The following is a 27544-nucleotide window of genomic DNA, read 5'->3' on the forward strand; positions in this document are numbered from 1 at the left end:
ATAAACTGGAGCGTAAACATTACGCCGGTTCTGTTGCAAAACGTTAATCGAACGAAATGGTGAGGGACCTACATGAGTTTGTCCAATAAATCTCGTTTCGCTGTGTTTGTTTCCGTAATGGAATACGCCCCAGCTCGAGGCAGTTGCAACTTGCGCTGTTCCGCAAGCGGTGGCCTTTGTGATTTTATGAGGCAGTTTCCGAGCGCGGTCGGTTTAAGAGGAAGCTGTGAAGATGCGTCGCTATAGAAACAAATGCAGGAAGTAGCTGCGGGAGATTTCTGGTAAGCAGTATTTTCTGTGATAAGGAGTTTTTTTGATACGTATTTTAGGCATTTATATTAACGTTACTGAATTGTGGTGCATGTATTGGTTTTCACATTAGGAAGTTGTGCGGTTGCTTGGCTCATGTTTAGACGCAAGCTAATGTTAACTTTAGCCAAAACTGTGATTTAGCTAGTACTATCGGTCGTCGGTTCAAATGTTGCACGGACGGGACTTCTGGCTTGATACTGACGACTTGATGGTGTTCGTGAGCACACTAACTACGTTAGTTAACTTAACAAGCCAGCATATTTGTTTACCTACTTGTCAAACTAGCTAGGTTTATTGCAACCTATGCATTTTACTAAAGTAAAGATGTTCGTCAGCGCATATGTGGGCATCATATACATCTTGATGCTGTGCCCCTTCTCTACCCCCTCCCGCTCACCAGTAATGTCCCGCCCAGTGATCCAGCCCGTGAGTGCAGGGGCCACTGCCCCAGAGGCGTTGTCCCTGCTACACCAGCGTCTCTTGGTGGCGGAGGAGCAGGCAGAGTCTCTCATAAGAGATATGGGCAGTCTGGGAGTGTCTAGAGAGCAGCTCCTGGAGCCCGTGGAGAGGGACCCCATCCAGCGTCCCATTAGCCCCGTGAAGATGCACCGTGCCCTAAGAGAGCCTGGAGGAGAAGGGCTACTGTGGCGCCAGTGTGATGGGCTAGTGAGCAGGGTATGTCGCATGGAGAGCCTCCTGCAGACCCTCAAGCTCACCACTTTTCGCTTGGAGACTGAGAGAGACCTGGATCCCTCACACTCAGGTAATGGCTTTGACAACCTGAATCGAAACAATGTCACAAACACATAAGGGAAGTCGGTCATTTTATATTTTGCTAATGGCGTGTCAACACCATTCTGTTCCTTTTTGGCTCAATCAGTCTTTCTCTTATTTCCTATCCATATCTGTCCCTCTGTCTGCCTGTGCAGCCCATCTGAAGGAGCAGCTGTCTGCGCTGCAGCAGGAGAGTGATGAGGAGCAGAGGGTCTCCAGAAGGGAGGTGATGCGGCTGAGGGACCTGCTCCGCGAGGCCTGTCTGGACAGGGACGAGTCCCGGGGGGAGGTGCAGAGACTGGGGGAGGCCCTGGAGGTCGCCACCACCTCCAAGGTACCCAGACCAACCACATTCCATCTCTCAGCAACACACAGTCTTTGTCAGAGTTTACCCACCTTTTGTTTACTAATACAGCCAAGATGAGTATATGGCAAATATAGGCATTTTCTGATATTTAGATAATAACCCTATACGTTCTGGTACTGTTGTTGCAGATGGATGTAGCTCTGGCTGCAAAGGAGCTGAAGATGGTCAAAGTCCAGATGAGTGAGAAGCTGCTGCAGGTGCGGTCGCTGTAGGGGCATCATGGGACAGGGTGTTGGAGTAGGGGATGTCACATGGGCCATCTGACAGAGAAACTCTTGATTTACCTGTGTACCTTAACAAAAAAAAAATTCAACTCTAATGATCCCTAACCTTTTTTAGCTGAAGGAGCAGATGTCCCAGGAGTCTGCTCGGTCTTTTGAGAATGAGAAATCCCACAATGCACTACTTCAGAGGGTGGAGGAGATGGAGAGAGTGGTGGAGATGGAGAGAAGACAGGTACGGTAGGTGTGAAGCAATACAAGCTGAGAAAGAAAACAGAACCATTGATATCCTGTCCCTCTCTGACCCCAGGCCCAGACAGTGCAGGCAGACTGCCATGCCCTGCGTTCTGATGGACAGGCCACTAGACAGAGACTACAAGAGGAGAAGGACAGAGGCCACAGGCTGCAGGAGCAGTGTGAGCAGCTCAAAGGGCAGGCAGGTTAGCAACACTGCATTGTGGATGTTTTCATATTCTGCTTTACAGTGTGGTCCCATCATTTGATGTGCTAGTGTTCCTGAATGACAGATTTCATATGGACAATTAAACGGTTGATCTCTTCATCTATATACAGAGGTAAAAGATTCCCTTGTTTTGGAGTTGACAGGTGAACTAAAAGTAAGTGCCAGCACTTGCGTGATATCAATCAACTGTGTTGAGTGTGTCTACCTGAGTGTGTGTTGTGTGTGTTAATTAGTGTGTATTGTGTATGCAGAGTGCACGGCTAGCCCTGCAGAAGCAGCAGCAGGAGAACAGCAGGTTACTGAGAGATGGAGGAGATCTGAGGACTGCAGCTGACAAAGTCCAAGTCAGTGGCCCACCTCAGAATATACATACTATACATTAAAGACCATTATAAACCGGGTGGTTTGAGTTCTGAATGCTGAAAGCTGTGGTATACCACAGGTTTGACAAAAAAATTACTTTTTACTGTTCTAATTTTGTTGGTAACCAGTTTATAATAGCAATAAGGAACCTCAGGGGTTTGTGGTATATGGCCAATATACCACAGCTAAAGCCTGTATCCAGGCACACCGCGTTGCGTCGTGCTTAAGAACAGACCGTAGCCGTGGTATATTGGTTATATACCACACCTCCTCGGGCCTTATTGCTTAATTATACCATGGCATTGTTGAATACTTATTTCTTATTGGCTTGAAGGTCATTCTAGAGCGTTCATTATTGCCCTATAACGCACAGTATATTTGCACGGTATAATTCAATGGCTATAGTTCATTCTTACATGTTCTACAGTTGAAGTCGGAAGTTTACATACACCTTAGCCAAGTACATTTAAACTCAGTTTTTCACAATTCCTGATATTTAATCGTAGTAAAAATTCCCTGTCTTAGGTCAGTTAGGATCGCCACTTTATTTTAAGAATGTGAAATGTCAGAATAATGGTAGAGAGAATTATTTATTTCAGATTTTATTTCTTTCATCACATTCCCAGTGGGTCAGAAATTTACATAAACTCAATTAGTATTGGTAGCATTGCCTTTAAATTGTTTAACTTGGGTCAAACGTTTCGGGTAGCCTTCCACAAGCTTCCCACAATAAGTTGGGTGAATTTTGAGTCTGAGTCAGGTTTGTAGGCCTCCTTGCTCGCACTCACTTTTTTTTGTTCTGCCCACAAATGTTCTATGGGATTGAGGTCAGGGCTTTGTGATGGCTACTCCAATAACATGACTTTGTTGTCCTTAAGCCATTTTGTCACAACTTTGGAAGTATGCTTGGGGTCGTTGTCCATTTGGAAGACCCATTTGCGACCAAGCTTTAACTACCTGACTGATGTCTTGAGATGTTGCTTCAATATATCCACATACTTTTCCTTCCTCATGATGCCATTTATTTTGTGTAGTGCACCAGTCCCTCCTGCAGCAAAGCACCCCCACAACATGATGCTGCCACCCCCGTGCTTCACGTTTGGAATGGTGTTCTTCGGCTTGCAAGCCTCCCCCTTTTTCCTCCAAACATAACGATGGTCATTATGGCCAAACAGTTCTATTTTTGTTTGATCAGACCAGAGGACATTTCTCAAAAAAGTATGATCTTTGTCCCCATGTGCATTTGCAAACCGTAGTCTGGCTTTTTTTATGGCGGTTTTGGAGCAGTGGCTTCTTCCTTGCTGAGCGGCCTTTCAGGTTATGTCGGTATCGGACTCGTTTTACTGTGGATAAAGATACTTTTGTACCTGTTTCCTCCAGCATCTTCACAAGGTCCTTTGCTGTTGTTCTGGGATTGATTTGCACTTTTCGCACCAAAGTACGTTCATCTCTAGGAGACAGAATGCGTTTCCTTCCTGAGCGGTAGGACGGCTGCGTGGTCCCATGGTGTTTATACTTGCGTACTATTGTTTGTACAGATGAACGTGGTACCTTCAGGCCTTTTTTTTTTTAAATCCACAAAAGCTCTGACAAAGGCCGTGAGGCTTATTTAATATCAGTGATACTATCAAGAGCAGTGTGCAGTTTCCTTTTTCCTTCATCTTGTTCAACTGTTGCCATGCACCTGCAAAAAAGATTGCTCAGATGTGCGAGTGCCTTTTGAATTTGGACCTTCAGGCATTTGTAAATTGCTCCCAAGGATGAAGCAGACTTGTGTAGTTCTACAATTTATTTCCTGGGGTCTTGGCTCATTTCATTTGATTTTCCCATGATGTCAAGCAAAGAGGCACTGAGTTTGAAGGTAGGCCTTGAACTACATCCACAGGTACACCTCCAATTGACTCAAATGATGTCAATTAGCCTATCAGAAGCTTCTAAAGCCATGACATCATTTTCTGGAATTTTCCAAGCTGTTTAAAGGCACAGTCAACTTAGTGTATGTAAACGTCTGACCCACTGGAATTGTGATACAGTGAATTATAAGTGTTGTAAACAATTGTTGGAAGAATGACTTGTGTCATGCACAAAGTAGATGTCCTAACCGACTTGCCAAAACTATAGTTTTGGAGTGGTTGAAAAACTAGTTTTAATGACTCCAACCTAAGTGTATGTAAACTTCTGACTTCAACTGTATGTTTGAGCTGCTTTTGAAAGCAAAAGTCAAATTGGAAACATTATTGGCTTTGTTGAAATCTAGGACTGATGGTTTGGTTAACTAGCAAAACTAGCAAGTCTGTTTGGTTATCATGGCAACTACTGTTGCTATCTAGTAAACCCCCTAGCAACTTCATTGGAGGTTGAACACATTTCTACTGGCAAATTAACACATTTCTAGTGGCAAATGTGGTAAATTTTGGCCATGGTATTAAAGGGATAATCAACTTTGTGTTCTCTCGATAATAATGCAATTCTGTGGAAGGTCAGTTCCACTCCGCTGGCACGTCGTGGAACACACCTTCCACGTCATTCATTCTTTTCCATAGAACGCATATCCCATCGTTGGCTATCCCTTATTATTTTTTTAAAATAGATTGCAGTATATTTCTAAGACCATGTGTAGATTACCAATTAATCATGAAAAAACTCAGGAATAAATGGTGACATTTTGCTCTCTCATTTCCTCTCACAGGCATTTAACAACCAGTTGGAGAGTCAGTGCTCTGAGTTGAGTTCAGCCCTACGTTCTCTTACTGTGGACAAATCCAAGCTACAGACTGAATACCAGGCTAGTATTAAGGTACTGCCTCTAGCCCTCTTCACACACACACACACACACACACACACACACACACACACACACACACACACACACACACACACACTAGTACAGGCTACATGTTATTCTGTTCCTGTGTCTCTCTCAGGCAGAGAGAAGTCGTGTGACAACGCAGTTGCAGGAGCAAGACCTCCTGCTGGATGCAGCCAGACGCAACATCCAGGCAGAACTGCAGGGGGCGCTATCAGCTAAAGTTAAATTGCAAATGGAACTGTGGGTGCTAAAGCTAACTGCAAATATTCATAGGAATGAATAATCTCTATGAATGAGGAATGAATAGGCTCTCAATGATAATGCTAGCCACACACATCCACCAATAACAGCCCCTGTCTTTCTGCTCCACAGGGAGACTCTGAAGGTTGACCACACCCAACTTCTTCAGCGTTCCAAGGTTGCCCAAGAGACAGTTGCCACTCAGCGGGAGCTGTTGGAGCGTACCATTGAGAGGCTGCGGGGGAATCTGAACTCGGCTGTAAAGGAAGGGGAGGTCATGAGGACAGACTGGGACTGTGCAAAGACTGAGGTGCAGCTGCCTTGTCTCTTAGAAAATACATAGCCTAAGAATATAAGGTTGTGTGATAGAAAAATCACAAGATTATGTTTAATACTGTTTATGCATCAAATGGTTGTTTTATGCAATAGAATAGGGTTCTATTAGTACTCTCTCATCTGTGTTTGTGTGAACTGAGAGGTGCCTCTGAGGCTTAATGCTGACAATTGATTTATGAATGGTTTGGTTTCATAGAATGCATTTCATAGAATGAGTTGGTGTTTGTTTAATTTAAGGTACCAGGGAGAGATGGCTCGGGTATGGATAATGATGAGAGGAACCTTGTCTTAGCGGCCAAACTCTGGTTTCTATACAATAACAACAGTCTTCACAGCAAATGCTATCTGGCTGGGGGATACTCCTCTTTCATATATCAAGTCTCACCTTTTGACCCATTCCACACATCTGCTGTTTGTCATGTAGACTAAGCGGGTGTATCTTTGCTATAAAATATATATATTTGTATTCTTTCTATGTCAGAGCTCTCAGCATAACACTCAAGAGTGTTGGGTCAACGAGCCTCATTATTGCAGAGCACTTACTCTATGCTCCCTTATTAATACGTTTTGAAAAAATGAATGTCCTGATTGGTGATTGATCTTGTCTCTCCTCGTTATTGAGAATTTCCATGACTATTTTAGAATTTCCACGACTATTTTTAAAGCTTAACTGAGCTTTGCATTGTCTCTTTTTATAGTTTCTGTGGATGTCCTTAAATGTTATGCCCCTATCTCTCTGTTTTTGGGTTACAGATGTGCATTGTGGTAACCAAGCTAGAGGTTGAGAGGAGTGCAATGGAAACGCAACTCGCTAATGTCAAGGTACTGTACTGCCAATGATCTCTGATCTCTGACAACGATTCAGACTGATCTCAGACCTGTATGAAAAGGACCTCCGCATTCACAGTGAATACACTTCTTGTCCGAATCTGACCATAGCTTTCTTAACTGTCCACTTTGCATCCTGTGTGATTGACAGTTGGAGGCAGGATCTCTGAACTCCACCTTGCAGAAGCAGGAGGAGGAGAACAGGAGGCTCATGGGAAAACTGGCTGTCATGGAGCATCAGCAGGTGAGAGATCCATTCAGTATCTAGAGACTGGGGTCACATCACTTTAAATCTGTCCATCCATAGTGAATGTGTGTTTGTATGTAACATGCTTTCTCTATTTTATTTCTCCATCCTGACCGTTTCCTCTTTCCCCTCACCTCTCAACTCGTGGTGTCCTCTTTACCCAGAATGCTCAGCAGCAGGTGGAGCAGATGCTTAAGGAGCTGACGGATAGTAAGAACAACCTGGCCTATGAGAAAGGGAAGCTACAGGTAAGGAGTTTACACTAAAACCATTGGTGGAAAAGGTACCTGATTTATCATACTTAAGTAAAGGTAATGATACCTTTATAGAAAATTACTCACATAAAAGTGAATGTCACCCAGTAAAATACTACTGGAGTAAAAGTCTAAAAGTATTTGGTTTTAAATGTACTTAAGTATCAATAGTAAATGTTATTGCTAAAATATACATACGTATCAAAAGTAAAAGCATCAATCATTTCAAATTCCTTACAAACATTTTCTTGTTTTTTAATTTTATTTACGGATAGTCAGGGGCACACTTCAACACTCAGACATAATTGACAAATTAAGCATGTGTGTTTAGTGAGTCCACGAGATCAGAGGCAGTAGGGATGACCAGCAATGTTCTCTTAATAAGTGTGTGAATTGGACCCTTTTCCTATCCTGCTAAGCATTCAAAATGTAACGTGTACTTTGGCATGTCAGGGAAAATGTATGGAGTAAAAGGTCAATTATTTTCTTTAGGAATGTAGAGGAGTAAAAGTACTCAAAAATATAAATAGTAAAGTACAGATACCCAGCAAACCTGCTATAGTACTTTAAAAGTATTTTTTACTTAAGTACTTTATACCACTGACTAAAACACACTGGCCATACCTCTTAATGTGTGTGTGTTGATGTATCCTCATGTTGAAGTGTGTTTCCTCCTAATGCTCTTCCTCTCAACCAGACCAGGGTAGATCAACTCCAGGAGGAGCTGCAAGCTTTAAGGGACACCCATGTAGAAAGTGTCCAACAATGCAAGCTGAGCTCTGTGTTAGAGAACAAGTACACACAGGTACACACACTCATGGTGGTAATGTAGTAATGTGTCAAAAACAAGGTGACTCCCTAACATACACCTGTCTACTCCCTTACAGGTCAGCTCTGAAATTAGCACCCTGAAGACAACCTGTCATAAACTGGAGGCTCAGCTCAGACAGGCCCAGGCTGAAGTCCAGGTGAAGGAGGGGGAGGCGATGTCGTTGGTGGCAGCCAGAGACGAGGCTCTGCGGGACAGCCAGGCCCTGAGGGGACAACTGGACAAACTGCAGGAGCAGCACAGGGACAAGGTCAGAGTGCTAGTAAAATGGTTACCCAACCTGGGTCCTGGAGAGCTACAGGGTGTGTGCAGGCTTTTGCTCCAGACCAGCACTAACCCACCTGATTTTGCTCTGTTTGTCCTGTAGCTGTGTGAGCTGGAGGGCTGGCTAGGTGTGTCTCGTCAGGGTGGGGGCAGTGTGGCTCAGACCCTGGAGAACGTTTTGGTCTCCCACTCCCGTCTGCAACACAACACTGAGACAGTACAGAAGGAGCTGGGGAGACGAGAGCAGGAGCTGGCCTCACTCAGGAGAGACAGGTCTCTGTGTCTGTGTTGTGCGTGTATATGGGTGTATGTTTGAACAACCATGTCTTTTTCAGACTGCAGGGTCAGAGAGAGATTCAGAAGCTACATGCAGAGGTGGAGAAGCTCCAAGACATCATGGCAACAAGTAACTCCAAGAAGAACAAAATGGTAACTACATCATTAATGAGTCATAAACACACATACACACATACCCACAAACAGCTCTTAGCTTTTAGTAGTAATAATAGTAGTTTACAAAGATATGTTTGATTGTCTAGCTGGAGCCCTTGCGTAAGGCCCTGGATGTGGCAAGGCTAGATAACAAGAAACTAGCCCAAAGTTTAGAGCAGGCTGTGTTGGCCAACAGCACTCTGCAGGCCAACCTGGACCAAGCCAGAGACCAACACCAGAGCACCATCACACAGAGGTAACTAAGAAGGACTAATGTGGATAGTGGGAGTTTATTTAAGTGTGGTTTAAATATGTGAAAGCGTACATGGTTACTTTGCATGAATGTGACTATCATGTCTATATTTTGCGTGTATATCAGAGAGGTGGAGCTGGCTGAGGCCAGGGCAGAGATTGGTCGATGGTCAGAGCATCTGGAATCTATGAAGCTTCAGATGAGGAAAGAGAGGGACTCCGTGAAGAGGTTGTCACAGAGAGAAATCTCAGAGGTACTGCACACTATCTCATACTCCATCGCTTCTGTCCATCAGTCAGAACTCTAAATATCATCCTTCCTCTTTCCTCACCCCTCTTTATTTCTCTTTCCCTTCTGTTTGTGTGTGTCTCTCTCTTCAGTTGAGAAAGGCTTTTGAGGACTTGTCAGCTAGGTCAGGTGACCTCTCCAGGGCAAATCGGGAGCTGCGGGAGAAGACGTCTGAGTTGGAGAAAGTGGTGTCCAATCAGAAAGCCCGTCTCAGAGATCAGAAGACACAGCTCAAGCAACACCTGGATAATAGAGCCACTCTGGGCAACTCTCAGAAAATAAAAGTATCTACAGTACTGTCTACTATATCAAATCAAAGTGTATTGGTCGCGTACACATTTTAGGAGATGTTATAGAGGGTGCAGCAAAATGCTTATGTTACTAGCTCCTAACAATGCAGTAAAATGTCAAACAAGTACACATAATCATAGTAATAAAAAAAAAAGACTACAATAAATCTTAATGTCTGACTAGAAATGTTCTGCGCAAATAATGTAAGAATTAACACGCACACAAAATAATAAAAAATACTTCAAAGTTAGCTAGGAGTAAGAAACAGGGTGGCCGGGTCTGTTGGTGCCATCTTGTGGACAAGCACCTGCTAAACCAGATGTCCTATTTTTGTGACCCTCTGCACTCAGGACATGGAGGGTGAACTAAAGAGCCTCAAGACCTTGAAGGATCAGTATCAGAAGAAGAACTATGAGCAGGTAGGACACTTTCTACACCTGTGGATGTTTACAGTATGGTATACATCAGTCACCATTGTCCGGTCTGTTTTCAGAGTGAGTTGATCCAGCAGTTCCGGTCCGAGACATTATCCCTCCAGCGGGAGCTACGGCGCCTGTCCTCCAGCCAGGAGGGGGAGCTAGAGGCTGAGAGGGAGCTGAGACACGTCATGCAAGACAAGTGTCAGGTTAGCAGGGGTTACGTCTCTCTGTCATAAGCTAGCCTCGCTTAACTCAATGTTTTTAAATGGCTTCATTTAATCTCCTTTACTTCTTGACTTTGTTGGCATATTGAGAGACAGCCATGTCTGTTTATAGTCTGCATATGTGTGTTTCTGTGTTTGTCCTAGCAGAGGCTGGAGGAGAGCATCAAGAAGCTGCAGGAGGCCAAAGACCAGGCAGAGCAGAAAATGAAAGAGGTCAGCCTGGAGTCACAGCAGGTAATCTCTCCCTCAACCACCCGGAGTCAAGACAATTTAATTTGTTCTGCTCCCTCATCTTCAACACCTCCTTGGTCATTAATTCTCTCACTCTGTATCTCCGTCTGTTAAGTGTGTGCACCTAAATAGCCCCTGACGGGTGAGTAAAGTTGAACTGAATTGGAATTCTCCTGACATGCTTGTCCCCACACTCAGATATCAGAGAACCTAGAGGAAGCTCACAGTTGGTTCCGGTCCAAGTTTGACAGCCTGAAGAGTGATGGAGAGCCAAACAGGTCCATGGGGGACGAGGAACCACAAGAAAATGGAGACTATACCCTGGGAAGCAGTAAAGGGGGTGCACACAGTTCATCATGCAAACGTAACAGAAAGGTGTTTTTCTCTTATATCACTTTATCAACTCTCACTAATAATGAGTCTGCAGTCCTCTCAGCTTTTATGCCTTCTTTGTTTGGTGTTTCAATGGTACCTCTTTACCACAGTTCTCCCAAAGTGACTCCATTAAACTCAATGAAAGAGACTCTAGGGAGTGCTAAAATCCCTGAGTGAAAAGTATGTCTTAACTGGCTGAGAAATTCAGAGAATTGTCCAATCTGTAGGAGTAAGAATTACAGCTATTCATTAACTTATAAAATATTAACTTATAGTCCTCACAACCTCTTAGCTCTAAAAGCGTTATTGGGTAAATGTTTGGTTCTCTTGGGGGGGGGGTTTAAAGAGCTGAGAATTTCCTTGGTTGCAGGCACAGACTATTCACATTTTTCAGGGAAGGAGATTTCTAGTAAAAAAGGAGGTACTGAGTAAATTTGCTGTACAAAAATGTTTCATTGTAGTGCCGATTTTAAAGCCCTTCACCAAAGTTAACAAAGACGACGTGCAGAACTATAGCTGGAAAAACATATCAGGGTTTGAACCATCCAATTTAATATTTTTGAATTACGGCCATGACTTTGCCCTGAGCATTTTTTAAGCACGCACCTTATTGAAAGCCCTTGGTGGGAATTTTAATACCAGTTGTGTGATCCAAATAAATTTGTCAGACACTTTATAAAAATGGCCTGAGGTGTTCGTCTCAATGGGTTTATTCTGTGTCTTGTCAAAGAGAGTGGTGTTGTCTTACAGACAGTTACCCAGTGGCTATAGGGATGTGTACTTGAACAGGATGAGAGTGGTTCTGGATGTAGACTCATAAGTTCTCTATTTTATTCTTGTCATGCTCCAGACTCGGTGTGATAGCAGGCCTCCAGAACCTCCAGAGTGGGAGAGATGGAGATCCACCATGCAACGCTGGGAGACCAAGAGAGAGCTGGCTCGCATTGCAAATGGATACAAACCTGGTGGGACACATGCGCTAACACACTCACACGGACACACACAATAAGACACGCATACTGTATAGCACACACACACGCACGCACTGAACCAAGGCACATGGAGAAACCAACCCCTCACACAATGATCCCTTTTATTTATCCAAAACATTGAACACCAAGAAATATGAGCGAGATAGCAGCTGAATGTGATGTCATCCTTTCTCAGTCTGCACTGTGTAAAGCTGGTTTTGAACATGCTGTTTTCAGAATAAGAACTGTACAATTATACAAAGATTGTTCTTATTTTTAGATTCTTCATACAAAATTATAATATTACTGTGTACAAATGTTTTTTTGACTGGATTCACAGTTTTTTATGTACAGAATATAGATGATTTGTTATGACTGAGGAATGTCAATGATATTGATCCTTCCTTTGAAAGCTTCTTGCCTGTGCAGACCAGCCCAGGGGCATTCAGAGTGAGTATGCGCTGTATCAAGGAAGGCCCTAGAGTTAACATAATCCAATAGAAATGGCTCTGTTTAAGTTTTCCAATAGGATGGATGATGTTGTTCAACAGGTTCATGCTTCTATCTTAAACACAATCGTCATGCTAAAGAATCCATACTCTGAGACATGGGGAGATTGGAGTCTCGAGAAGCATAGTTCACCTTGATGTACACTAAGGTGTGAGGGGTTAATGGTTCAGACAACTAGTCCAGGATGTTCCATCACTATTCTTTGCCACTGGGGACACACTTAGCTACAAATCCTGAGCAAAAGGTCACTATGGATTCAAAACCGTACATACTCACAGTAACACCATTCCAATGGTGTCCAGAAGGCCAAGACCAGACAGGTAACAACAGTCAAGACGAACAAGGTCTCCACATCGGAGACCACCTCTGTTCAGCCACTGGACGGCAGCATGGCAGCACGGTGTCCACTATTTACCTCATAGAAAAGACTCCCAAAAACATTGGCAGGCAAAACACTGATCTGAGTAAATGCAGTCCATACTGGCAGTACGATCCCCAATCCCTTCTACACAAAGTTCTTTAATATGATTTAATAACACTTTTTACTACTGTCAACATCTGACGTTTAAGTGATTCAAATAATTAATGACTTGACATGACAATTCAAAACCAAAAAAGTAATCCCATGACACATGTTGAGAAAAAAAAAAGAGTAAATATAAATATATAATTAAATGATGTGCTTGACTTGGATTGAAATAGGTGCCGGTACTCATTTTGGGTACAGGAGCTCCACAATACTTTGAGCTAATAATATTCTATAAGAGGAACAGGAGCTCAAGCGGTAGAACATTTGAGATGCCAGTACTCCGCACCGGTGAACTCCTGCCCAAGTCAAGCACTGGATATGTACATGAGTAATCATGGTTTTGCCTGGTGGAGATGTCATTATTTGCTTGCAAATTCTGTGATAAGAGAAAAAGGTAGTCCCAGGATTGAGATGGAAGTGAATCTGAACAGAACACCTCAGACAGGTTGGCGAGGAGAGGTCACAGGTAAGTTCTTGTTGTTGGTGGGTGGAGGAGTTCAGAGGTCACCATACAGAACACTTGTTGACAGGATGCATGGGGGAACCCTTTGGACAATGAAACACTCGGGCAAACTCATCAAACTGGGACACGCTGCCAATCACCCTGCAGGGGAGGAGGGGAGAGATAACGGTCCAATCAGAGAGGGGATTCATATTATGTACGGCCTGTGATAGGCTGATGCACATCAGAAATGTGAGGAAGTGTATGTACCTGTAATGCTCTGGTGCGTGCTTGTCAGTCAGTAGCTGCAGGTATATGGACTGAGACCGTCTCTTCATACACCAGTTCTGAGAGGAGACAGTTCGCAGTAAAGGCCGTAAAAAATATAATCTTTACTCCCACTGCAACAACAAAAAGATTCCCAGGCCGAAACAACACTACATAGTTTGTACCTGTGCGAAGGCGATGAAGAGTAGTTGTTCATGTGTGTATTTGAGTCCAGGGAGAGGTCTTTCTGGACCATGTTCTCTGATCCACTTCTGATATGCCTGGAGAGTGGGAGAGAGTGTAACAGAGGATTGGAGAGATGGATGGAGAGAGAGATATATGAGACCTGGGCTTACAAACATACTGTAGCTTGTCATTAGTCCACAGAGATAGTGATTGAGAGCTCTATTTAATCTGTAACGCCAATGTTTTTGTGAGTCTTTTCTATGAGGTAAATAGTGGACACCGTACTGCTATATAAATGTTAAGGTCATTTCCGATTGAGCCGACATGCAATGTTTACCGTGAATGCAGTCTTCGCTAGAGCAGGAATATTTCTTTAAAATGTAAATCACGCTGTAAAGCTGATCTTCCATGATGCTGATTGAATAGAGCCCTTACAGATGGTAATCAATATTGATTGACAGCTAGCACAGCCTATTGGAAGATTTCACTCACAAAGTAAGACAGTTTAAGGCCTCCCATATCTGCTATATTCTCCCCCAGAGTCAGACGGCCATTCACCTACAGACACACAGGGGAAAGATACCATTGCAACTCCCATTACAGGTGTGTGTGAGTGTCTAGTAAGCAGTGTAACAAGGTATGCTATGCACCCACCCTCTGGTTGTAGACGGTGAAGTTGTCGTAGAGTTTGACGATGCACTCTGCTTTCTTCTGAAACTTCTTGTATGACTCCTCCGTCCACCACTGCTTCAGGTTTCCATGGCGATCATACTGGCCACCTAAGAGAAAGATTACATAATTTAGCATGGTGGTCACTATTCGGCCATGCTGCAAGGTACAGTTGTTGGCTATAACCTTTTACTCTCTTGAGTCATTTGACTGATTTCATTGGTTGGGTTAAGGGGAGGCGGGACTTCCATACCTTGCAGCATGGTCTGATAGTGACGACCCACTTAGATGGGGGGCAAGAGGCTTGAGTTAGGATGACCAATGTGGACAAAAGACATGAACCCCTTATTCAGAACTGATATTGCACTGACATTACAGTTTTACTACTGTTAGGCTACTACTGGTCATGCCCCATTGGATTTTAATATTTTCTAGGACACGTGTAAGACAAAGAAGCGTTCTCTCACCCCAGTCATCATATCCATGTGTCAGCTCATGACCGATGATGGCTCCTATTCCTCCATAGTTCAGAGATCTAGAGGGAGGAGGGAGAGAGGGGATGAGTTACTAATCACTTAGCATATGAGGACAACAGCGTAATGTATTTATAATAACACATAACACAAACTGAAACTTTTTATCAGCCTGCAGTTCTAACCCGTCCTGAAGGGGACAGTAGAATGTTACATGAATCATAATCTGACCCAATGATATCATATCTAACTTAATAACTGAATAGAGGGAGAGTTCTGGCCACCTCTCCTTGACCTGGGTGGGTGTAGTCTGGCAGACCATGCAGATAGAGACTGATGCGATGCAGGGACTGCCCGAGGCCTCCGGCTATCCACATGACCAAGTCTGAAAATGACTTTCTGACAGGACGTCGATACCCTGCTGAGAGTTGCCCTCCAAACCTGAATAAACTAACTGGCTGAGTGAGGCTTCATTACCTGGGGCCTGATAGCAGCGTTGGACTAGCCTCAGTCTTCATGGCAGGTTAGGGCTACTGCAGTAATAACTCCAGGGAACGGTACCACGATCACACATCTAATATCATATTCCATTCATCAGTATGCATGGGTGGATGCAGCGGTCGTTTATGTGGAGTGGTAGTGATCACTTCTAATGGAATAAGTATGTGAATAAATAATACCGTGCTGTGAGGGTTCAGGGTTGCAGTATAGCTGTGATTGTGTTGTGATCATTAAGTGAGAGGGGAATGGTTTGGAGGTAGAATACGAGGGGTAATGTAAGGGGAAAGTAATGGTGTATAGGGGTTGTCCTGGACAACTACAGTACAGCGGGTGCAGGCTTTTGTTCCAGCCTAGTAGGCTACTAACTAACGCACTTGATACAACTAATCAATGTCTTGATTAGCAGTTGATTAGTTGAATGACTTCGAAATATTCAGTTGTACTCACTGTGGAAACTCAGGGTCGTACAGCGTGGGCTGAAGGATTCCAGCGGGAAATACTAAGAGTAAAGAAAGAGATAGCATAAGATAAAGAGTCGGGTAGATAGAGGGAGAGAAAGGGAGGGAGGGAGAGAGAGGTAGGGTAAAAAATTAGCTCGTGTGGCTGATGGCTGTGTTTGTCTGGCTCTCTCTGTCCTTTGCTGCCTGCTCTGTAACTCACCATTGATTTTTCTGTGAGGTAAATTTGATCCACGAGGCAGACGCAGACACCAATAGAGGCCAACACTGGTGGGAAAGTGAGGGGAGATGACAAAGTGTGTGGGGCGGAGGAAAGTGAGGGGGGCTGGTGTAAGTAAGTGAATGCAGAATAAGTGTGTTAGGGCGTGTGGGTGCCTCATCACATGGATGGACCAGACAGAAGAAGAAGAGGAGGAGTGTGTTATCTTGTATATACTAAGAGCGTTGATGTGCTATGGGATCACACACTGACTCACCCATTTGGTTCTTGTTTGGGAGATGGTAGGCATTGAGGGCCTGAGGGGGAAGGAGCCATCTGAGAGGGAAACAAAGTCAATCAGAGATCTATTAATCCTACATTCACTAAACATCTTCAAACAACAAGAGACACAAAGACATTTCTCAAGTGTCACAGGCAATTTGTTTCAAAACCTTTGAGGTTTTTTTAAGGTGAAAATATTCTATATTTATTCCAATATTGATAATTCATGTCTGCATAAGAAAACAGTCCCTTCGTCATAATCTTTCAATCCAGGCGCATCGATTTGAAGACATTTCCCAAATTAATAACTTTGAAATTCAGAGATGCCCTTGTTCTGGTGGGAAAGACGGATGGCCCTACAGACAGCGGAGAGATGGGGAGACGGGTGGAGGGATGAGGACATGTTTTCTCTGCAGAGGGAGAGATTAATGATGAAAGGAGTATATTTGTGATAGAGGAAGTCATGATTTGGCAGTACTGGGTGGAGGGCTTCAGCTTGTTCGGACACAAGATCAGTTTTGAGTTCTGTCCTAGGAGCACATTTTAAACAGTTACACAAAAGACGAGCTTATGGTATCTTCAATTTGTAGGTACATCACTTGTATACTCTTCACTTCAATTACTCTTGTCATAAAATGTGAGGTTTTGTGTCAAGAGGTGCATAGAACTTTGAATCTGTGTGTAGTTGTGTTATTGTGAGACTGAACATCTGGAGCAGTTGAAAGCATCACTTACGCGGTCTTGTCCACCTGCTTGTGGATCTTCTTGACAGACATCTTGATGTTAAAATTAATACTGTTGAGGATGTTTTTGAAATAGGTATTTTCATCCACATCAAACTGGAGAACAAATAACAGAGTTGGAGAGAGTCAATGAGAGCAAGAGAGAGAGAGTACGTCTGTGAGAGTAAAAGTGGTCTCACCCCATACTCCTGGTCTATGAGCTCTGGTTTGAGTAGGAAGTCTGGATAGCCTGTCATCACCATCATATGCTGCAGCTGAGAGAAGGAAGGGAGGAAAGGGTCAGAGAAAAGAGGGGAAGAGAGAGTGAAAGAGACTTTGCACATATTTAGCCGACATATCCTTCATAGACCACACACACACGACCAGCTAATCAAGCAGACTGTTATAATGGGATTACACTGGAGCACTTTTGTTTCAGCAAGTGCTCTAAAAGGATTAAGACTTTACATTCTGAAAGTATCAGACAACATACTGAGATAGGGATTTAATAAACCAGTATTAAACTGATCCAGAATAAAACAACCCCTGCTTTCATCCTACGTTGTACTACAGTAGGCCTATTTGAGATAGTGTGGTATCCTGACCTTGGCCTTGGCTGCCTCCTTGGTCACCTCATCCATCCAGTCCAGCTCTTGCAGCCGGAGGTCCAGTGAGTGCTTTATGTCCTCTACCAGCTCCTGTACCTGAGGGAAGAGGTCAAAGGTTAGAGGTCAGTTGTTTTTAAGGGTTCTATTGGGAGTGGGCCAGAGAGATAGCTGTATCAGGTAAGCCTAAAGTCAGATGGACCCTTCGCCCTCTCCTATTCCTAGGGACTTTTCATAGATCTGAAACTGAAAGGATAGGTTAGCTGTAATATGAAGGAAATTCCTACATACAATGGCTAGGGTTTGGGGGTTGAGGCTAGGTTGGCATTGAACACAACAGAGGGAAAGAGGGGGGAGAAAGGAAGAGAGGAATGAGAGAAGGAGGAATAGATGATGAAGAGCTTAAATAAAGATAGGGGTCAGCGGGGTTAGGAATGCCATTGGAAACCACATCCCCTAGAATGAACAAGCTACTATATAGAAGCAGACTAGGATAGAGAGGGATAAGGTGTGATGATGGAAGGCTTAGGGTGGGATGGAGATAGAGAAAGAGGGGCATTTTCAGTTCTACTTCATATAGAATCACCAGACCATTACAGAAAGAAACAAAGAAAGAGGGACAGAGACAGAAGCTGCCCTACCTTGGCCGCTGCTGTGAGGAGAGAGTGAGAGACAGAGACAGAAGCTGCCCTACCTTGGCCCTGCTGTGAGGAGAGAGTGAGAGACAGAGACAGAAGCTGCCCTACCTTGGCCCTGCTGTGAGGAGAGAGTGAGAGACAGAGACAGAAGCTGCCTACCTTGGCCCTGCTGTGAGGAGAGAGTGAGAGACAGAGACAGAAGCTGCCCTACCTTGGCCCTGCTGTGAGGAGAGAGTGAGAGACAGAGACAGAAGCTGCCCTACCTTGGCCCTGCTGTGAGGAGAGAGTGAGAGACAGAGACAGAAGCTGCCCTACCTTGGCCCTGCTGTGAGGAGAGAGTGAGAGACAGAGACAGAAGCTGCCCTACCTTGCCCTGCTGTGAGGAGAGAGTGAGAGACAGAGACAGAAGCTGCCCTACCTTGGCCCTGCTGTGAGGGCATGGGGTGTGTGGAAAAAGTACCAATTTGTCATACTTGAGTGAAAGTTGATACCTTATAGAAAATGACTCTCAAGTGAAAGTCACCCAGTAAAATACTACTTGAGTAAAAGTCTAAAATAATTTGGTTTGAAATGTACTTAAGTATCAAAAGTACAATGTAATTGCTAAAATACTTATTTTTTACTTTTATATTATATAATATAAAAGTCAAGTATAAATCATTTCAAATTCCTTATATTAAGCAAACCAGGCATCACAATTTTTTATTTAAAAAATATATATAATTCTACGGATTGCTAGTGGCACACTCATAATTTACAAACGAAGCATTTGTGTTTAGTGAGTCTGCCAGATCAGCGGCAGTAGGGATAAAAAATCTGCCAGATTTTGAATGCGGCAGTAGGGATATTCTCCTAATAAGTGTGAATCAGACCATTTTCCTGTCCTGCTAAGCATTCAAAATGTAATGACTACTTTTTGGGTGTCGGAAAATGTATGGAGTAAAAAGTACGTTATTTTCTTAAGAATGTAGTGAAGTAAAAGTAAAAAATTCTAAAATAGAAAAAGTAAAAAGTACAGATACCCCAAAAACGACTTAATAAGTACTTTACACCCACTGCTGTGAGGAGAAAGTGAGAGACAGAGATAGAAGCTGCCCTACCTTGGCCCTGCTGTGAGGAGAGAGTGAGAGACAGAGATAGAAGCTGCCCTACCTTGGCCCTGCTGTGAGGAGAGAGTGAGAGACAGAGATAGAAGCTGCCCTACCTGGCCCTGCTGTGAGGAGAGAGTGAGAGACAGAGATAGAAGCTGCCCTACCTTGGCCCTGCTGTGAGGAGAGAGTGAGAGACAAGGATAGAAGCTGCCCTACCTTGGCCCTGCTGTGAGGAGAGACAGAGATAGAAGCTGCCCTACCTTGGCCCTGCTTGAGAGGAGAGTGAGAGACAGAGATAGAAGCTGCCCTACCTTGGCCCTGCTGTGAGAAGAGAGTGAGAGACAGAGATAGAAGCTGCCTACCTTGGCCCTGCTGTGAGGAGAGAGTGAGAGACAGAGATAGAAGCTGCTCTACCTTGGCCCTGCTGTGAGAAGAGAGTGGAGACAGAGATAGAAGCTGCCCTACCTTGGCCTGCTGTGAGGAGAGAGTGAGAGACAGAGATAGAAGCTGCCCTACCTTGGCCCTGCTGTGAGGAGAGAAGTGAGAGAACTGCCCTACCTTGGCCCTGCTGTGAGGAGAGAGGAGGGAGAGAGAAGCTGCCCTACCTTGGCCCTGCTGTGAGGAGAGAAGTGAGAGAAGCTGCCCTACCTTGCCTGCTGTGAGGAGAGAGTGAGAGAAGCTGCCTACCATGGCCCTGCTGTGAGGAGAGAAGTGAGAGAAGCTGCCCTACCTTGGCCCTGCTGTGAGGAGAGAGTGAGAGAAGCTGCCCTACCTTGGCCCTGCTGTGAGGAGAGAGTGAGAGAAGCTGCCCTACCTTGGCCCTGCTGTGAGGAGAGAGTGAGAGAAGCTGCCCTACCTTGGCCTGCTGTGAGGAGAGAGTGAGAGAAGCTGCCCTACCTTGGCCCTGCTGTGAGGAGAGAAGTGCTGCTGGACGAAGAGTGCTCCCAGGGCCATGCCGAAGTGTTTGTTGGCCTGGGTGAAACACAGCCTCCCCAGCTCCAGCTGACGCTCCGTACCGTCAATCTCCCGGGAAAACTCATGGATGGTGCTCCGGAACGCCGTGGACAGGTGTTCACTGAGAGCTGCTACAATCCGCCACAGCATGTAGTTATGGAGAACCCTGGCAAGAGAGATCGAGAGAGGGGGGGAACGATGACTTTTTAGTTTTAACAAGACTTTATTGTATAATATAATTCCACCTTCATAGATTCACTGTGGAAACTCCCAGAAAAAGATTCATGCAAAAATATAGGAGAAGGGTGAAGACAGAAGAGGTGGGCAAAGAGAGAGGGGGAGTACAGCAAAGGAGATACAAGCAGGTTAGAGGAGAGAGTATGGGTGGGGGAAGAGAGGAGTGATGGATAGAAAATGAAAATAGAAATGAGGGCATAAAGGAAGGGTCCAAGATTGACTCAGACGAGTAGAAGTAAAAAATATATTTCATTCATGTATTAAAACATTATTTTCCCTTCGCAGTAATGTAAAGTTGTGCTTAATGTGTTGAGGGGTCCCACAGAGTGAACATATCCATTCTGCCCTCAGGACAAGTGGCCCTGTCTCCTACTGCGAGACTCCGTTCCACCTTGTTTTCTGTTTTGATGCGCTGCATATTAAATGAAAGCAGTCCAAGTGTCTCGCCAACAAAGCACTTCTGAAGTGAAATGAATTGAGAAGAGAGAGAGTGCAAGAGAAAGAGAGGAAGAGGAAGAGGATGACAATGTCTGTTCTTTTATACCTCTAATATCAGTACAGATCAATGTGTTGTAGGTGTTGCAGCTTCGCTTGGTTTCGTGTTTGAGTTTGTTTACTCTGTTGAATAAAACACCTGTTTTATTCATTTGTTGTAGATTACTTTGTGTGTGTGTGTGTGTGTATGTGTTGTGTGTGTAGCTTTTGGAGACCTGGGAGATTAGACAGAAATGAAAAGGCTTTAGTTAAATGTATTCTAATGATAAAACAATAGCCCTGAATCATCATGGGATGGGAATAAAAAAAACAGTAGAAGTCTGGATTGTAATGGAGCTCATTGTTAAAGATAAAATACATTGTCCCTCCAGAATACTTGCAGACATTACCCTCTGTAATAATGGTCCTACAGCTCCTACCCACAGTCTAAACACACACACACACACTCTTCCCTTGAGACGACCGTGAGTGATAGTGACAGATGGATGAGCAGAGAGGAAGGTGGGAATAAGAGGGAGAGGAGGAGAGATTGTAAAGAGACACTGGTGTTGTCATTACTGTTTCAGCCTCATTGGACACCAGCTCATCTGGTTAATGGGATTGGTTGCAGTTGTCTGGGTCTTGTCAATAGAACCCAGCAACATGGGTATTACACACACTGCCAGAGGGAGTGGGGGAGAAAGAGGGAGGGAGGGAGGGTGGTGGGGGAGAAGTAGGATGGGGGAGAAGGAGGATGGGGGAGAAGGAGGGAGGGTGGGGAGAAGGAGGGAGGGTGGGTGGTGGGTGGGGAGAAGGAGGGAGGATGGGGGAGAGAGGGAGGGTGGGGAGAGAAGGAGGTAGGTGGGTGGGTAGGGTGGTGGGTGGGTGAGAGAGAGAAGGAGGGAGGGTGTGGTGGGTGGGAGAGAGAGAAGGAGGGAGGGTGGGTGGGTGGGTGGGAGAGAGAGAGAGAAGGGGAGGGGGTGGGGGTGGGTGGAGAAGGAAGTGAAAGTGGGTGGGGGGAGAGGGTCGGGCTGGCTGGGAGGGATGAAGGGGGGAAAGAGATGGGACGGCACAGGGTTTGCAAACAACTAGAGAAATGAATTGAGGGTGACAGAAAGATGAGACCCACACAAAGGAGGTCTTGTAAAAAGTGTGTGTAGTTTTTCTTCTCCCTCTGACTACGACACACAGGGGCCAGAGCTCCACATAAATCTGGACTGTCTGAATGACAGGAGGGGAACACAGGAGGGGAACACGAGGGGCACGGCACACGTACTGTTCTGGAACACAGTAGATGTGTGTTTTGTTTCTTTCTCTGTCTGACACCATTTTGCCTCTCAGCAGGTAGAGAAGCTCAGTGAGTGCCCACTGCAAGAACAGACTGACTGACACCCTTTTGCCTAAAAGCAGGTACAGAAAGTGCCCACTGTGAGAACAGACTTTGTGTGTGTGTATCTATGAGTGAGTGTATATTTTACTTATTTATTTTACCATTATTTAACTAGGCAAGTCAGTTAAGAACAAATTCTTATTTACAATCACAGCCTACCAAAAGGCAAAAGGCTTCCTGCTGGGACAGGGGTTTAAAAATAATAATACAAAATATTTATACACTACCGTTCAAAAGATTGGGGTCATTTAGACATTTTCTTGTTTTTGAAAGAAAAGCAATTTTTTTGCCCATTAAAATAACATCAAATTGATCAGAAATTGTAGACATTGTTAATGTTGTGAATGACTATTGTAGCTGGAAACGGCTGATTTTTTTAAATGGAATATCTACATAGGCGTACAGAGGCCCATTATCAGAAACCATCACTCCTGTGTTCCAATGGCACTAATCCAAGTTAATAATTTTAAATTGGCTAATTGATCATTACAAAACCCTTTTGCAATTATGTTAGCACAGCTGAAAACGTGCCTTCTTTATAATAGTTGAGTATCTGGAGCATCAGCATTTGTGGGTTCGATTACAGGCTCAAAATGTCCAGAAACAAAAAACTTTCTTCTGAAACTCATCAGTCTATTCTTGTTCTGAGAAATGAAGGCTATTCCATGCGAGAAATTGCCAAGAAACGGAAGATATCGTACAACGTCGTGTACTACTCCCTTCACAGAACAGCGCAAACTGGCTCTAACCAGAATATAAAGATGAGTGGGAGGCCCCAGTGCACAACTGCGCAAGAGGACAAATACATTAGAGTGTCTAGTTTGAGAAACAGACGCCTCACAAGTCCTCAACTGGCAGCTTCATTAAATAGTACCCGCAAAACACCAGTCTCAATGTCAACAGTGAAGAGGCCACTCCGGGATGCTGTCCTTCTAGGCAGAGGTCCTCTGTCCAGTGTCTGCATTCTTTTGCCAATCTTAATCTTTTCTTTTTATTGGCCAGTCTGAGATATGGCTTTTTCTTTGTAACTCTGCCTAGAAGGCCAGCATCCCGGAGTCGCCTCTTCACTGTTGACGTTGAGACTGGTGTTTTGCGGGTACTATTTAATGAAAAATGTGCTTTTCCTTTCAAAAACAAGGACATTTCTAAGTGACCCCAAACGACCCCAAACTTTTGAACTGTAGTATGTGTATGTATATATATCTATATATCTATATCTATATCTATATATATATATATATATGACAAAACACAGCTTGTTCCAGTCGCAAGCTGCAGCGAACTGAAAAGATGAGCGACCCAGGGATGTGTGTGCTTTGTGGCCCTTTAACATAATGTGACTGGCAGAACGGGTGTTGTATATGGAGGATGAGGGCTGAGGGTAAATATCTCAGATAGGGGGGAGTGAGGCCTAAGAGGGTTTTTTAAATAAGCATTAACCAGGGGTCTTGCGACAGGTATACAGAGATTACCAGTTTACAGAGGAGTATAGAGTGCAGTGATGTGTCCTATAAGGAGCATTGGTGGCAAATCTGATGGCCGAATGGTAAAGAACATCTAGCCGCCCGAGAGCACCCTTACCTGCCAATCTATAAATTACGTCTCCATAATCTAGCATGGGTAGGATTCTGACTTTATACATGTGTGTGTCTGCCCGCCCACTCTCTCCAGGCAGTTTGTGGTGGTGTGTTAGTGGCAGTAACCCATGGGGAGGCCCCACCCCAGCGTGTTTAGAGTCCAGATGAAGGCCTGTTTCTGGGCTGCATTATTGACCTCCCAGAGCCTCAGCTCTGCTGCTCCATAAAGCAGGCAGACATATGGCTGGCCTTTGTCAAACCCCTCTGTCACTGCCTCACCCCCTGCTGGGCCCAAATGGGACTGTGTGTGTGTCCCTCCGTCTGTGTGTGTGTGTTTATATCGATGGGATTGCTCTCATGTAGATGTGTGTGTGTGTGTGTGTGTGTGTGTGTGTGTGTGTGTGTGAGAGAGACCCCATACTGAGAAGCACAGGGGCATTTCTCGTCAGTTATGCAAATGAACAAGTGGTGCACAGTGGGTGGCGGTAGGAACAGGAGTCCGCCACACCCAGTGGTGTGTGTGTGTGAGGGAGGGAGGGAGAGAGGAAACAGCGACCCTAACCTTTGATTAAACACAGATAATGGACTCAGCAGGAGTGATTCAGAGAAACAGAGAGAACAGGGGAGAGAGAAATAGGAAAAAAAGAGAACAGAGGAAAGAGAGAGAGAGAACAGCAACAAGGATAGAGAGAGGTATGAAAGATAAATGAGATAGAGATGAGAGAGAAGCAGCAAGAGAGACCGTAGGAAAGATGAAGAGGGGAGAGAGATGGAGCAACGGAGGGAAAAACAGAGTGGAGGAGCGAGACCGGAAAAAGAGAGAGAGAGGACAGATTGAAAAAGAACAGACAGTAAAAAGAGGGAAGCAGGAGAAGGAGAAAACAGAGAGAGGAGGGAACATGAAAAGAGGGGTTTATTACTGTAATCACCAAGAGGGAGAGAGATGGCGAAAGTAAGAAGAGAAGTAGAGAAAAGAAAGGAAAAACAACAAAAGAAAAGACACAGAAAATCTTCTGAGCCTCCAGGGGATTGGCTGTAATGCTGGTTGTCACCATGGCGATGATAATAAGGGTGATTATAGCAAAGAGCATTATGATAAGATTATTATTACATTATCTGATATTAGATAACATGACATTTTATGAGAGCACTCACCCCACTGTGTGTCTCTTTTCTCATTTCAAAGAACATCTCACTCAAGAACTGATATATCAGAAAGAAGGAGAAAAGGAGATAAGAGAGCTGGAGGGTGAGCTGGAGGGTGAGCTGGAGGGTGAGACTTGCTGGTAGGGTGGTGAGTCAATTCGTATGCTGTGGTGAATGGCGTGGTGCCCACTGAGACATAAGTCTCGTCGGGAATCAAGACTCCAAGCGGCCGGAGAAAGCTGCTTCCTGGTAGCCTTCACTGCGTCCTTGTAGGCTATCTGTCCAGTTGCTTTAACCCGATCTTCCCCTGTGGGAACTTATTCCCCACATTCTGGTTGGTTGAGGTGGTGCGAGATTTCTGGTAGGTGAAGATGTGTATGTGTCATATGTTCTTCATCTCTCTCTGGTCCCACAACTGGCCTGTCTCGTCGCTGAGTGCCCTGGTTCAGGGCAGAATGCTTCCGTGGCCAGTTGGTGGCTTTGAGAACAGTCGTCTTCGAGTGGTGGCCGAGAGCCTGGAGGGACGCCGAATTCCCCGAGTAGAGCGAGGGTGGGTCACTCATGAAGACAATAACCAGATGGTTGCAGTTGAATATCACAAGAGTAAATTTGAGGGAAGAGTATGAAAAACAGGAGTGGAATAGTTGGTGACAGGTATGTGAAGACAGATACTAAAATCTGGAACATCATTAAAAGAAGGAAGTAAAGGGTAAGGTTTACTCGCTAAACACGATCAGACTAACGATTAGGCACAGGTCTCGTTAATTCTCACAACTTTAAGCTTTAATATTTTTGGAGGGTATTTATTGTAAATTCAGGCAGTTATTCTCAAATTGACCGTGTCACCTTATGGTTGTATTTCACTTCTTTTTGGGATAGGGGGCCGCATTTTTCACTTTTGGAATGAATTGGTGCCCTAGTGACGAGTATCTAGCCCCTGTCAGCCATGTCAAGCTATATACATATATCATAATTAAATAGTAACTGGACATGTGTAAGACACAGCTCAGCGAGGTTGTCTATAGAAAACTTTTCAACCACCTTTCCTCGGAAGACGCTGACCGCACCCGGACTTTATCATTTAAGGAATAACCCACTAGATCGGATAGTCAAGAGTATAATTCTAATACTCCGCCCGCACTTTAGATAAGGAGTTCTGAGATTGCATCGCTATTGTAAAATGGTATCTGTTTTACAGAGTGGATATTCCGATGACACAAGGTGAATGCACCAAATTTGTAAGCGCTCTGGCATAAGAGCGTCTGCTAAATGACTTACAATATGTGAATAACTTGTAACAACTGTTTTGAACTAAAACTAATCGTAGACATAAACGCAACTACCCCGATGACGCCCACAATCACCCTGCACACTCTCAGCTCGACTTCTTTCTGCTGTTTTTGCTGAGATCAGGCGGCAGAGTACACAGAACTGGTGTTTCATTGCTCTGCCTACCGTGGTTTCTTTTTTTGTTCGTGAAGCATGTGTCTGTCCATATGTTTATATTATTAAGAAGCTCTAGCCAGGGACAATCAGGCTGGTCTTTGACAGCACATACACTGTGGTGGTCGGAGGTGGGGGGTCCAGACGATTACTATATATCCACCCTTGCTTCCTGCCTCCCGCCCCCCACTGTAGCAGTATGAATCTGGAAGTGTGTTAAACACCCTTGATATCATCACCAGTGATCACTTATTGCCGTGCCAACCATGCCTCATGGCTTGGGAATGGGGCAATATTGCTACCAAAACTTGGGGGAAATGATCAATGAAACTTACTAGTTATTTATATCTAAATGTTTGAACCACCTGGTCCACCGCCCGACACTCCTGCCGAAATCATCAACATCCCTGGTCCCCTTCCACCTTGGACTACTCCCTGATCACAGAGGTGGTAACTGCTCGTCCTCTGGGCCCGCCCTCTGCTCTCCGCGAGCGCGATTAAACAGGAGGCGACACACCACGACCCGATATAGACAGGTCAAAGACTAACAGTGTCTTGACCTCAAAATACATAACAAACTTATTAAAACACAACAAGTATGAAGTATAATCCCAGCCCCCCCTAGTAAAGGCCAAAGAAATGAATTCAAGCAACTTTCCAAAAATACTTACACATACTAAAACTCAACAGCAATACTGGATTATTTCATTCAACTTTCTTTGCTACACCTTTTACATTATTTCCTTTCTCTTCGTATCTCATCCAAACGATCCTTTCTCCTCCTCCCTCCCTCCTCCTCTGCTCCTTCTCCATGCCCAACTCCTCCTCCTCCTCCTCACCCTCCTCTCGATCCACCCTTTCCCTCCTCCTCTTCTCCCCGTCTACCAGCTAACCTCACACCACCCTCCTCCGCTCTCTCTCCCTCCCACCCTCTCCTCTTCTCACCTTTTGGAGGTGGTA

At 44.6% G+C, this 27544-nt stretch overlaps 2 protein-coding genes across 4 annotated transcripts in view; one reads left to right on the forward strand and one right to left on the reverse strand.

Moving 5' to 3' along the window:
• Positions 1–114: 114 nt before the first annotated feature.
• On the forward strand, positions 115–12112 carry ccdc150 (coiled-coil domain containing 150). Of its 3 annotated transcripts, none has more exons than XM_023966808.2 (26): positions 116–281; positions 713–1075; positions 1242–1420; positions 1582–1650; positions 1793–1909; positions 1985–2114; positions 2248–2291; positions 2389–2481; positions 5190–5297; positions 5425–5549; positions 5682–5859; positions 6639–6707; positions 6865–6957; positions 7125–7208; positions 7912–8019; positions 8102–8293; positions 8411–8580; positions 8643–8736; positions 8847–8995; positions 9119–9245; positions 9373–9564; positions 9922–9990; positions 10065–10196; positions 10359–10448; positions 10644–10820; positions 11671–12112. In XM_023966808.2, exons 2-26 carry the CDS (start codon positions 715–717, stop codon positions 11827–11829), a joined length of 3309 nt encoding a protein of 1102 aa, XP_023822576.1. In that variant the 5' UTR covers positions 116–281; positions 713–714; the 3' UTR covers positions 11830–12112. The 3 variants fall into 3 exon arrangements, with proteins under 3 accessions (XP_023822578.1, XP_023822576.1, XP_023822577.1); XM_023966809.3 differs by having other exon boundaries at positions 117–281; positions 10362–10448; XM_023966810.2 differs by lacking the exon at positions 7912–8019 and having other exon boundaries at positions 115–281.
• The window catches only part of LOC111949543 (endothelin-converting enzyme-like 1), a 32143-nt gene continuing 16498 nt past the window's right edge, over positions 11900–27544 (reverse strand). Inside the window, 13 exon segments of the mRNA XM_070433878.1 lie at positions 11900–13434; positions 13543–13619; positions 13725–13820; positions 14218–14283; positions 14380–14504; positions 14862–14929; positions 15816–15867; positions 16303–16361; positions 17043–17146; positions 17230–17304; positions 17635–17733; positions 20261–20483; positions 27530–27543. Of these exon segments, the coding sequence (XP_070289979.1) occupies positions 13335–13434; positions 13543–13619; positions 13725–13820; positions 14218–14283; positions 14380–14504; positions 14862–14929; positions 15816–15867; positions 16303–16361; positions 17043–17146; positions 17230–17304; positions 17635–17733; positions 20261–20483; positions 27530–27543 (1158 nt within the window). The 3' untranslated portion in view covers positions 11900–13334.

Source organism: Salvelinus sp. IW2-2015, linkage group LG22, assembly GCF_002910315.2.
Source record: "Salvelinus sp. IW2-2015 linkage group LG22, ASM291031v2, whole genome shotgun sequence".
In the NCBI taxonomy this organism is placed as follows: Eukaryota; Metazoa; Chordata; class Actinopteri; order Salmoniformes; family Salmonidae; genus Salvelinus; species Salvelinus sp. IW2-2015.